The sequence below is a fragment of the Solenopsis invicta genome, chromosome 15 (genome assembly GCF_016802725.1).
Source record: "Solenopsis invicta isolate M01_SB chromosome 15, UNIL_Sinv_3.0, whole genome shotgun sequence".
NCBI lineage: Eukaryota > Metazoa > Arthropoda > Insecta > Hymenoptera > Formicidae > Solenopsis > Solenopsis invicta.
Genome location: NC_052678.1, coordinates 3,850,671 through 3,863,889, shown reverse-complemented (window position 1 = coordinate 3,863,889; position 13,219 = coordinate 3,850,671). Strand labels below are relative to the sequence as shown.

At 35.0% G+C, this 13,219-nt stretch overlaps 2 protein-coding genes across 5 annotated transcripts in view; both read right to left on the bottom strand.

Moving 5' to 3' along the window:
• Positions 1-1,515, bottom strand: part of LOC105205487 (rho GTPase-activating protein 21) — a 53,740-nt gene extending 52,225 nt beyond the window's left edge. Inside the window, exon 1 of one of the 3 annotated variants that reach the window (XM_039457878.1) lies at positions 785-1,515. Coding sequence is in view for 1 of the 3 variants with exons in the window: in XM_039457877.1 (XP_039313811.1) it covers positions 169-172 (4 nt within the window). In the remaining 2 variants the exon portion in view is untranslated. Of the gene's footprint in view, positions 1-168; positions 719-784 lie in introns of those variants that run through there. The other 2 variants (XM_039457881.1, XM_039457877.1) reach the window with 2 other exon arrangements.
• Positions 1,516-2,221: 706 nt separating this feature from the next.
• LOC105205486 (protein scarlet) lies at positions 2,222-11,133 on the bottom strand. Of its 2 annotated transcripts, XM_011174851.3 has the most exons (15): positions 10,800-11,131; positions 9,508-9,648; positions 9,396-9,444; positions 9,179-9,228; positions 8,952-9,091; positions 7,934-8,104; positions 7,634-7,872; positions 6,723-6,918; positions 6,611-6,642; positions 6,414-6,519; positions 5,077-5,304; positions 4,860-4,995; positions 4,122-4,227; positions 2,963-3,063; positions 2,731-2,900 (listed from the first exon to the last, which is right to left on the bottom strand). In XM_011174851.3, the coding sequence occupies exons 2-15, from the start codon at positions 9,635-9,637 to the stop codon at positions 2,731-2,733; spliced, it is 1,854 nt and encodes a 617-aa protein (XP_011173153.1). In that variant the 5' UTR covers positions 9,638-9,648; positions 10,800-11,131. The 2 variants fall into 2 exon arrangements, with proteins under 2 accessions (XP_039313823.1, XP_011173153.1); XM_039457889.1 differs by having other exon boundaries at positions 2,222-3,063; positions 10,800-11,133.
• Positions 11,134-13,219: the final 2,086 nt, after the last annotated feature.

Here is a 13,219-nt window from a genome sequence, read left to right as displayed (position 1 = left end):
ATGGTTTTAATGATTCAATATTTTATGTTTTAATGATTCACAACGTTCAAACTCACTTCTTTGGAAAACCTTGTTTTCTGAGTTACATCATTGTTTTGCAAATGAACGATATGTATAGGTAACACGCAAAACATAGTTTATAATATAATGCGATTATTTATGTTTTACCCATAAATGTTTATTCCCGAAGACAACTATTGTTACCAAGCTTCCTTTTCTTACTCTTAGGATGTAAAAATCGTTCCAGGTAACTGTTCCCGGGAGTAACAAGCCTCGTGTCCACGTTGCTAGAGATCACTTCGAGATTTCGAACGGAGAGAGAATTGACGATCGAGTGATCCAATCAAATTTAAACGCGAATCATCAGGCTCTTCGTTCTAGTATCGTCGACATCAGGTGTCTTTGAGCGCGCGTCTCTTCCTCCCGTAGTAAGAACGTAAGAGTCGTCCACGGGGAATAAGAGAATCCACGCTTTTCTTGGAACTCAGGGACTCGCTCTCCCCACGTTGTCGACGCGTCGCGGCGACTCGCGGTATTCGGATCGGACACCGGATCGCGGCGCGAGAAATCGCTGGCCGATCCGCGGAACCTGGAGAGCGAGACGCGTCGCAAGGCGTCGGGGGAACGCCGTATGTTGCGGAAGAGCGTTGCGCCGCCGGTGCAGCGACGAAAGGCAGCCTCGAGGGGATTCGCGAGGGATGACGCGGGGAGACGGGACGGAAGACAGGGGGAGGGAGGAGGAGAGAAAGCCCGAGGATCGCGTGCGTATCCTCGCGTAACGTACCTCGCGCAGGATATATCACGCGCTGTTCGCAGCAATCGCACGCAGCGCCTCCGCTGGGCCACGAAGACGCGGGGTGCCTCTTCTCATCCGCGTCCGACGACGCTGCGTCCAGAGAAGACCGACGACGTGGCCTCGCGCGGCCGGAGAAGCGTCCGACGACGACGTTCGACGACGGCGCATCGACGACGGGCCGCCGTTCCGGGATGCATTGTAGCGCGCTCTTCCTGCTCCTCTGCGTTCTGCCTTTCTCTCTCTCTCTCTCTCTCTCTCTCTCTCTGTCTCCTTCTCGCTCTTTCTGTCCCTCCTTCTCGCTCTTCCGTTAGAGCGCACCAGACACGGGCGGAGGGGAAAGGGGATCCAGACGACGAGGGAGGAGGGGGGCCCTCAATTCTGTGACACTAGGGAGACGCACATGACGCAGCTACCGCGGCGGCTCCCCGGGGCTACCACACGCCGCAGGTTCCCTCGATGCCAATCCCGCGTATTCCGTACGGGGCGCCGGCCACGTCGTCGCGGGGAAAACACGCTGCGCGAGGCGCGCGACTACCTTCTTCTCGGCACTGCGATTCGCTAAGGACGACGGCGACGACGACGACGGACGAGAGACGGCCGCCTCACCGTTGATAACATGGCCAGACTGGAACGGCTCCGAACTCCGAACCGAATGCTCCGAATGCTGCACCGAGAACGTTCCCCTCCAACGGCTCCAACCTCGCCAACCCAAGCGAGCGCGAGTGTCCGCTTACCCGATGGAGGCGCCTCGGACGCGCGCCGCTCACCCGCCGCTTCCTCCTTTCTCTCCTGGGCCTAGAGCCGGACCGGGATGCACCATCTGTTGGCGACGGGTTAGAAAATTGTGTGGCGTGAGTTCGCGTCGGTAATGTCGGAATCCTGTTCAGGATGGGCGCGTTTACTCGTCCTACGTTTTACTTCTTTCTCTAATCAACCAACAAACGAAAATAAATTCAAATTAATTGAAAATTAGAATTCCTTTGAATTTATCCGAGTTTGCGCTTTAGAGTCTCTGGGGACTTTTTGAATGTAAATGGATTGAAATACGAAATGCTCTAATTTGAATTTGAAATGGAATCATGTCCCCCGTTATTTTTAGATTCAAATGAATTGAAATTCGAAATGAGCTACTCATTATTTCGAATTCGAATAGATTCATATTATTATTCCCAGTGAGAAATGATAATGGAATCGATATCGAATCGACATCGAATCGATATTAAACATCGATTCGACGTCAAAATCATCATTTTGATGTCGATTCGATATCGATTCCATTATCATTTCTCACTTTGAATTCAAATGGATTCGAAAAGTCCGAAGTGCGAATTACAGTAATTAAATTAACGAACTTTAATAATAGAACTTTAATAATAATAGCTAAGGAATATCAAATAGCACATTTCCATTTTTAATATAATAATTAATAATTAATACAATAATTATATAATATAAACGTACAATTTGTATTTCTGGCACACAGATGGTGCATCACAAAGTTTACGAACGCCGGAATTAAAATTTCAAAATTTTTAAATGTTTTTATGAAATGTTTTCTTTAAGTACTTTTATTTTACGAGATAAATAAATGCGGTTATAATATTTATTCTGACAGCTCACGCATTATATATTTTATTCTTTGTTCCAATATTATAATTATGCATATGTAATGCACATGCACATAAATTCCGCAATAGGAATAGAAATAACTTCTCAATAAGAATATGCGCCCGAGGTTTGCGGTATACCAAGATGTAACACATGCACAGTATATGGCTGCGTTCAATAGAAAAAGCAGTTTTGCAACCGTTGTAAAATTCTTTAATATGATTGGTCTGTGCATTTAGATCCGGCAGCAAACAAGGGCAAGACTCGATCGCATTCAAAAATTTTGATTTTTAATTTTAATTTTAATTTTAGTTCTTTTTTTTCGTTTATTTCGATCTGCATCGCCTCCACAGGAAGACGTATGCCAGCAAGTGGAAGACAATGTAAATGGCAGCCATGAGGGCGATGTCGGGCCAGAAGTTGCGTTCGTCGAAGTCGTAGCGGTCCAGCACCTCGGCGCCCTCGGTGAGGCAGGGTAACTCGGTCGTTTCGCAGGCTGTTCACAGGAAACAGATCCGTTACGCGTCATGTAGAGTAGCGAGGCTCGATAAAACTCACATATATTATGCACGCCTCTCCATTGGATAATGGTGAGAGCTTCCGTGGAGTGCAGCAGCCAGGAGACGTATCTTACCCATCGTACATATATGGGCAATGAACTGTCAATTGGGCATCAGTACAGGGAATTAAAAAGGTAATATAAAAATATAAAAATATAATTAAAAAAACAAGTAAAATTATAATAATATGAAATATGGTAAACTCCTGTATAATACGGGGAATATATTTCACGAATCCGCGTAATATGAACTGCATGAATTGTAATGAAATATTTATAAATTTTAATATTTATGTATCGAAGATTTAACACTTCTATTTTATTTCAAAACGAAACAAGAATTAAAATTGATAATCTTTTATCATTATTTGACTTGTAGTGAAAGAACTACTTATAAAGTCAAGATTGGATTGTAATTATAGTTAAAAAGTGAAAAGTTAAAAATTAATAACTTTTAACTTAAGTTAATTAATTTTTAACTTCAACTAGTTATCCGTGAAACACATAAACTTCAACTTATTAACTTTTTTTCTGAGTTAAAAATTTATATAAAAGAATAAAAATAAATTGTAAAAGAAAAAATACGGTCCCATTATAAAAAATAATATTTCTTTGTTAATTTGTCTAAACTTAATTGATAAATAAAACATTAAAATTTTTTTATTTTATGATGATCCATATTGTAATTGTTTTTGTTATTTAGAGTAAATCTGATTTTTAAGAATTTAAATTTTTTTTATATTAATAACGCTTTTCAAAATTATCTTCTAATTTAGCTCGAAATTAATTTTTATCTTAACGTAACTTTTAACGTAACTAAATTAATTAATTATTAGTTAAAAAGAAATTTTATTTTACCCAATTTTGCTTATTATAAAGTTTTGTTTTGTTGATATTTAATTTCATTATCCATAAATTACAATGACATTATCTTTTGATTAATATTAACTGTGCAAATAAGATAGTGGATCAATTATATTTCATTATCAACCGTCATATGAAGCTGATTTATCATATTACATGAGCACAGCCAAAATTTTTCTTTTTAAGTTACTTTATAAGGGAGTTTACTATATTCAAAAATATATTTACGAAGCAAAAGCATCTTTGATAATTTCGAAATTTGACTGGAATGTAAAGATTCTTATAAGATAATACCCGAGTTTGATAAAAGGTCCCATAGTTATCATAAGAATGTAATCGAAAGGCACCAGGTATGCCATTGCTAGCGGCACGCTTTGATAAACGGCTGAGAAGAAACACCCTAAAATATAAGATTTCATGTAAACGGACACGTAATCTGCTGGAATGCTATTTCCTTGATAAGATAATTGATTAAATTATATACATGATGATCTTGCATAAAAATTATTATGTGTAGACTACGTAATCTATGTATAAAATGTCATCTATGTAAACTATTACCTATGAACTACAGAAGATTTGAACCTGATATGTAATATAACGAAAATTTGATATATCCTTTTCTTCAATTGTTTAATTTTTAATGTTATATATTTTTATTATTAATGCAATAAAACCAGATAATTTAATAATTTTAAAATTTAATTTCTTTTTCTGCATTGTGCTTTGTATTAACCAATTTATATGTAAAATATGTAAACTATTGTAAATTGGATAATACAGAGCACAATACAGAAGAAAGAAATTAAATTTCAAAATTATTAAATTATCTGATTTTAACGCACTAATAATAAAAATATATAATATAAAAAATTAAAAAATTGAAGAGAAGGATATATCAAATTTTCGTTATATTACATTCGTTACATTACATATAAACATCACGTATTGTTTACGTAAAAACTGGTATAGACGTAATCTTAAAATATATGGCACAACCCTGCCTATCAGAATTTGAACTGAAAGGCTTACCGCAAGCGGTAGACACGTTCATCGTGAATATAACTACCAGGATGGTCAGGCCAAGAGCATCCATGGCGGGACGCAAACCCGCCAGCCAATACATTATCACGGTGAACAACATCGGTTCTATCAGCAGCCCGGGCACCTGAAAAAAATTTCAACGCAAATCGATGCTGCGCGACTCGTGCCTAGATCGTGCATAGATCGACTGGGAAATCAAGCTCACCAGCGATACCATTCGCGCCAGGTAATAAAGATGGACGGAGTACATGCCCGCTTTGTATTCGCGAAGAAGAAGTGGCAGCTCCTGCGGGATCAACGCCAAGGTCGCGTACATGGGGAAAAACGTATTTTCGCACACCAGGAGATATATGACGCCGTCTACAGCTTGTATGCCCAATTGATCGAGGTCGACGGCGCCTACGAAACACAGACCGGCGGTTGTTGCGATGGTCTGCAACGCGAGCCGTCGTTAATTTCCGTGTACATCGGACAAATCATTTAATTAAATCCTGGCATTTTATTAGAATAAATTATGTATAATATTAAATAATTGTTTTATTGAAAATATAATGAATAATGTTAAAATATTACTAAATTGCATAAAAATCTCTCTGTCAATTGATTTATTTTCTGTACCATTTCATTAAGATTTTAATGAGAATTCAATATGACTTTAAGATTATAAAAAAATTCAGTAAAGTTCAAAACAAAAATATATAAATAAACGGAATAAATTCAATAAAATTATTCATCAAAATTTATTAAAAATCAGTATTGTATGTGAGAGATCAGAATGAAAGTATTCCAAGTAAATCTTAAAATTTGAAAGAAATTTGAAAAATCCTAAATATTGTAAACTTTTCAAATATTTGTATTGCAAATGTTTAAGTAGAAAATCTCAGCTAGCAACTTAACTGAAAACTACTTAAGTAGGTATTATAAGCGGATTCTGGACCACTATGAGTTAGTGAATATATGTACGTATATATTCAGAACCAGCCTATGATTATGATACCTACTTATTTTGTTTCTGTTATTTCTCTATGATTTAATAATATATGATTTTTTCTTCTTTGATTGGTCCGTCGCAGAGTCGTAACATCTTAATGACTGTATTGTAGACGCCGCTTAATGCTTTCATTATTTATCCGACTCGAAATATCTTAGCTTATTTTCTGCTAATAACAAATTTGTAAACATTATATATTTTGCAGTACATTTAATTTTGTTTCCAACTTTGTTTTTAATATTTATTTGTATAATTTGTAATATTTTAACGTATTTCAAAATTCAACTTTCGGTAATAAATCTGTAAAAATATTATATGTTTTGCATTGCTTTTCCATCATTTTAAATAATTATCTATCAAATTTATTGTATTTCGCTAATATAAGTATGATTTATATTGAGATATATTCAGTAATACTTCAATAATTGTCATTTCAACAATTTCAGAGCTGCTTTCAACTATTTGAGCAATTTGTTCCACCAGGAATTCCTTGCATACCAATTTATCTTAATGTTTGAAGAATATGGGAACTAATACATTCTATTAAATACCACTTTCTGCAGCATTCTGATGAATTGAACCGAGGGATCCCGCACAACTTGCAAGAATCCGCGATGGATTAGCCAGTAGAGTCGCAACCAGCAGCGCGGTTCCACACTGGAATTAGAGAACAATAGAAATACAATTAAATTATCGAGTTTTCCTAAATACATTCGTCAACAAATTCTCTCGCATAGAAGGTACTCACAAAACGCGCGACTCGCGATTATTTCCCTTGGCCTGAAACAAGAGGACGAATTTCCGTGTAATCTCTTTTAATCGTCAAGCGTTAACATCTGCTTTCGCAACAATCTGCTTACGGGGCATTCCGAATGTGCGGCATCGAGTTCCTGCTGCAATTCAGCATCGATCTCGTTGCAGGCTTCGCTCGTGAGAAACGCGTCGCAGACCTTCTGCGCGACTCTTCCGCTACCGTCCGCGCCGCTGGGTGCGATCGCTAAAGTCGCCACCAAGAAATCGGCCGGATTGTAATTGCACGGACACTCGTAGCCTTGACTATGGGCGACAATGATAGTGAATGTTTCAATTCAGTATGTTCTAGAATGGCATCTCTTCAGAGTAATTAACTAGAATCTGGTAAAAGTGGTATGTGCGGAAATCACGCAAAATTATATTTATTTAAAAATTGTGAGAAATAAAATAAGTGAGATGAAAACTGAACATAAAATCATTAAAAAAAAGGAAAAAGGAAAGAATTATGATATCTATAATCAGTTTAGATGAAAATATTTATTAAAAAATGCAAATTTATCTTAAATTTACTCAGCAAACGGAAATGGATTCAAAATGTTTAAATCGAATTAAAAAAATCAAGAATTTGAATTTGATAATGACCACACAAATCCCTTTCTATTTATTTAAAGTTTAAGAATTCTTTGAAACTATTTTAATGCATGAAACAAAATTGAAATTATAGAATTTTTATTTTTTTCAATCCAAAAAAGTTATGCGGGCCATATAATCCATTTTAATCCATATACGATATAAAATTGAAATAAACTTAATTGCTATATTTTCCAAAATGTATTTAAATGAATTAAAATAGATGATAAACTTTCAATCCATTTCAGTTTACTGGATAGTTTAATTTTATTGAAATATCGTTAAAAATTGGTTAAAAAATATTTTGCAAAACGCGGAACAATTCCAGTAAGTTTTCAACTAATTTTTCTGCTAAATTTTTCTCCCAGGGTCATGTGATAAAATGTACCTAGAGAAAAACTGTATCGCTTGCATACTGGTACCGGCGAACGCCACTCTACCGCCGGCTAAAAGGATTATACGATGGAAGCTGTCAAAGATAGTGGAGCTCGGTTGATGTATGGTGCATAAAATCGTGCGGTTCCTTAATGCGAAGGACGTCATGTGCGACACGAGGACGCCGGCCGAATGCGCGTCCTGTCCCGTTGTCGGCTCGTCCAGGAACAGTATTTCAGGATCCGTCAACAGCTGGAAGGAAAACCGGGTCTCGCATGAAGAGTTTGAACTTGGAAAACACGCGGATACGCACTTCAGTAGCGAAAGTCAGCCTCTTCTTTTCTCCACCCGATAGAACTTTGTCGTCGTCGTCGCCGCCGATGCGAGTGTCGCGTCTCTCTATTAGACCGACGTCCCTTAGCAAACGATCGATCTTGAGGCGAATGTCCGAGGTGCGAATCCTCCCGTCTAATTTCATTCTTGCCTAATGAAGATCGTTAAAGTTTGCCAAGTAAACAAAAATGGATTAAAACGGATTGAAAAGAATTTATTTCAACGTTTGTGAATGCGTACTCTTGAAAATCCGAATCCACTTCAAAATCTAATACCTTTCCAGCAAATAGAAATAAATTGAAATAGATAGAAATGAATTCATTTCGACATTTTAGAACTCGCGCTTCTGATTTTCTAAATTCATTTTTGAATCCAAGTGTAATAATATGAATATGAATACATTCGAATTCAACAGAATGAATCGCTCATTTCGTATTTCAATTCATTTGAATCCAAAAATAATACAATGTCAACATGAATTTATCCGAATTCAAAACAATAAATTGCATTTCGTATTTCAATCTATTTTATTTCATTAACTTGAATCCAAAAGTACAGTGCGGTGCAATAATTTGAAGAGCCTAGTAGATGGCTGACTTACCGACGCCACAGTCTAGCATATATTATATAATGTTAGACTGTGGTGTCGATAAGTCAGCCATCTACTAGGCTCTTCGAATTATTGCACCGCACTGTACTTCGAGACACTAAAGCGCGGACTCAATCGTGTTTGAATCCATTCAAAAAACAGTTTTTATTTAAAAATGTGCATCAGTTTGAAAAATATTTAAATACATTTCAATACCTTTAGACACATTGACATCTCTATTCATCGAATAGAAATGCATTCATTTCCAGAAAGTCCAATCAATTTCAATCCATTTCCATGGATTTACAGCACGCATTCGGATGATTTTAAATGGATTAAAATTTTTCCTTTTAATTTATTACCAGGCGTACAGTATATAACGCTTAGTACTCGAAGAATGGAATCTTACCATAAACCAAATGTGTTCGAGCACTGTCATCGTTTCGATAAACATGTCCTCCTGATGCATGAAGCCGCTGTGACGTCTCATGTATGAAGAGGAGGCTGATACGCCATTGACGCGAATATCACCGTGCACCACGATACCAGCTGCCAAATCAAGACAAAATAAACAAATTTCGAATATCTTTATCTTCTTTCAACATTCAGTTATACGAATGAGAGAATTCTACCTACCCTCCGTGCGAAACGCCAATGCTGTCATCAGCGAACTTTTTCCAGCACCGCTACGGATGGTACGAAGAAGAAATTTAATAGTCTCAATTATATAGTAAACAAAAAGCAATAATGACTTATTGGTAGCTATCATGGCTGTATTTCAGCTTCGTTGGCTAAATCCTTTCATGAACAATATAGTTGATCGATACAATGTAATTAATCGCAAATAATTTACCTGCCGCCCAAGATAGCGGTGATTTCGCCAGGCCGCACCATACCTCGGACTAGAAAAGCAAGAGATATCATACTTCTTTTACGTCATATACGAAATAATGTGTTTTAAATACCGTTATTGATGAGCTGCTTGCTTATAGTGCGCCGGTTCTGATCCACCGCGTAAACAGATAAGTTTTGCCAAGAAAGCATCGTACCCTCGTGATGCATTCTACGTCGTGATGCATCACGCCTGACATCCATGATGTACTAGGCTTGATAAGAAAATACAAAACAAGTATATGAGGTTTTTGTCAATTTTCTTCAAAAAGAAGCAATTTTCAAAGAGGTCGTCTTTATCTCGAGGTAATTGCAAAAGATATTTAAACTGACGCGATAACACATCGAGTATCTGATAATTTAAGTATCTGACAATTAAGTACCAAATATATATAGCAGTATTAAAGTTGCGACACGGTACATAGATAACTTCTTATCTCCTCACTATGCATGTATATTGTCTGCAAAGTTTATTATCCATAAATGTTTATAAATAACTACTCTGTTTTAGTGTTAAATATTATGTTCCTCTTTGTGACATTCTCCCACAGAAGCTTCTTGTTTTTTAGCTTCAAATTTCTTTTTTTATTTGAATGTACACTGAAGAAAGAAATTTATTTGAATACTTACAATAAAATATTTACTTACGGTACATAAATATTTATTCAATAAAGAAAATGATAGTTAAATTGCATTAGTGATACTTGAATTAACTATAAATAAATATTTATTTACATTTAACAAATTATTTTATTGCAAGTATTCAAACAAATATTATTCATTAAAATTTAGTAATTTTTTCTCTCAGTGCATTGACATCATTGTATACATTTCTGCTAACAATTACTTATAATTGTATCCAACACATCCGAAATTCCCGTTTTTATTTTTTCTACGGCACATTATTGTCGTAAATGAATACATAACTCCTTCGTCTCTATTTATCAATACCTTATACTTCTTTTGTACTATTTAGTACGCTGTTAAAATCTACCTTATTAAAATTTATCTTTACATATGTAACAAATTATATATTATTATTATTATGTAATTGTTTATTTAATACATTTGTTTGACTAGGTGAAAGTTTTAATTTAGTCGACACCTTCACTAATATTTCATTAAAAAGTTTGAAATGCAGAAAGAAAGAATTTTATTTTAAAAATGACAATATAGATTTTTAGTTAAGTTTTTGAGACATTTTAGTAAAAATAAGATACTTTTGTTAAAAATTAATAGAATATCTTAAAAACTTAATAACATCAGACTATATATAATTAATATTATTTGTCTATGAATTTAATTTTTAATCTATGCTCCATTCTCGCGATACAAAATAACTTGACGTAAATACAAAAGTAAATACCGTCGTTAGCCTGATAACAACTAGGAGGAAATGGTCCACACTGTGGTGCACACTGATTCAGAATCTTGGAAACTACGTGTCTGTGAAGAACGAAAAATCGATGAGACGTGTCGTGTAATGAAGATTGGCACTAAAAGCACGTCTCTCACCGGGCGTCGCGTTTGCTTCTCGTCAACGCACGTAACTCTACCACCGCTCGATACACCTGATGCACTTCGCCTATTCTCTCTTCCCTTCTTCGCCTTTCTTTGCAACCGAATATTATGTACGCAATCTTGTACGTACTCACGCGGTGCGAGCACCAATATTGAAGAAATTTGTCCAAATTTGTCGATCGTGAAAAGCTCGAGCACACATTTTACCTTTTCTCAGAAAATATTAAATTTTACTTTTTTCGTAAATTATGAAATATTAATTAACGATGAATTCTACTGAATTATAAATTTTTTGAAAATAAAAGAGATTTTCTCTTGGAATTATCAATATTATATAATAAAATTCTCCGAATTAGCTCTACAAAATTAAACGTTATTTTACATGTTTAATGTATATAGACCAAAATAAGTTGTAAGATATTCAACTTGAATTTAATAAAAAAAGTTTAAAAATGTCCAACATATTATAATAATTTTTAAATTTTAATTTGAATATTCCGAGCAATTTTTTCTTATATGTACTTTACACGGGAATAGTAACTAGTTGAAGAGCTAAATAATAAAGTTAAAAAGCTAATTATTTTCAACTTAGCTTAGTTCATTTTAAATATAATTTTTAACATTAACTATTTTTTAAACTTTAATAAATTTCAATTTATTAATCTTTTTCTCAAGTTAGAAATTTATGTAAAAGAAAAAATATATTCCCATATAAAAAAACAATGCTTTCTTTCTCATTTCATGTAAATTTACTTTGCAAATAAAATATTTAATTTCTTTGATGATCCATATAATTATTTCGAGTGTTCTAACTTTAAAAATTTACTCATTTCTATTAATTTAATAAACAATGCCATTCAAAATTAAATTTTAATTTAATTTAATCTTGACGTAGTTAAATTAATTTTATGAGCTATTAATTTTAACTTAATTTAGTTAAAAAATGTATTAACTTACCCAACTCTGACTATTCATGTAAAAAGAATTTCAATTCTGTAAAGCCAATTCTAAGAATTTTGTACTCTGTAATATCGATTGTTCTATCACTTTAGGATCCCCCAAATCCCCAATATTGTCTTTGTGATGATCAAGAAACAATTCGATGTTCACGAATCCAACAGATCGTTCGTGTGACACCCGTCCGAGACTTTCTCCCTCTTTCAAAAAACACCCTCCTTGTTGTAGAAAACGTTCGTGACTCAGGGAACTCGCGGTAATCGAAAACCGAAACCCTATACGTACGTATACCGTAAAGCGAGACAGACGAACGGCTAGTTCAGGCCGATCCTATTTCGCCATTGGAATTATTGCACGTTGCTTTCTTAACGATCGACATTGGTAGCGACGATAACAACAGGAGCTTTTCCTCCTCTCTGTATTTCTCGTGTCATGTTGTCTTCCAGCTGAATAGCAATTTGGCTGGTGCACGATCTACGATTCGCAAGCCGACAGCCATGTCGCGAGATCGAAGCAAATGGTAATGAGAATCTAGATCTCGCGCGATGTCCTATTTTTTTTTTTTTTTCTTACGGCATACGAGAAATTGTTTATCATGTCCCTGGTATCGTACATGCGGTCGCACGGTATGTATGGCAACCGGTTTGTAATAAAATCTAGATGCGAAAGAGTAGTCAGCTCCGATACACAGGAAACGCCGCGCCGGCATGTAGGTGGTAACGGCACCACGTTGTTTCATCGAGACACGTTTTTTTTCAAAGTTCCCATTAGGTACATAGCCTTTTGCGGTCATCACACGTCAACTTCGATCTTCTCAATAATTTTAAATTAAATTTAGTTTGGGGATCTTAGATGTTAGTTAGCAAGTTAATTGTCAATTTAATATTACTGATGCTAACTAGCTAAGATTAATTAAATTAAATTTAAATTTATAATTTAATTTTCTGATATTACTTTTCTGAATCAATTTAAGAACTGGGTTTTTAATTGAATGTAACGGTCTCGCAGTTAAAAAAAATTTAGAACTGTAAAATTATAGAAGAAACACTATTTCAACACTAAAATGTCTTATGACCTTGTATGACACTTTTTTGATTTAAATTGTTTTATACACTAAAAAATAATTGTTAAGTAAAATTTTAATTTAATTAAAATCTTTAATTCAAATATTACGTATTTAAATTAAATATTTAAATAAATTGAAAGAATTTAATTCAACTTAGATACTTGAGTTGAAGAAATTTAATTAAGTTGAAAAATTTAGTCAAGTTAACAATTATCTTCTCAGTGTACAAATCTCAGTCTTAT

Bases quoted from the DNA above. Each gene is read 5' to 3' on its own strand.
- LOC105205486 (XM_039457889.1), bottom strand. From the start codon at position 9,637: ATGGATGTCAGGCGTGATGCATCACGACGTAGAATGCATCACGAGGGT. The intron at 9,445-9,507 runs GTATTTAAAACA...TTGCTTTTCTAG, and splicing joins CAAGCAGCTCATCAATAACG to TCCGAGGTATGGTGCGGCCT. The intron at 6,643-6,722 runs GTAAGCAGATTG...CTCTTGTTTCAG, and splicing joins CCGCACATTCGGAATGCCCC to GCCAAGGGAAATAATCGCGA.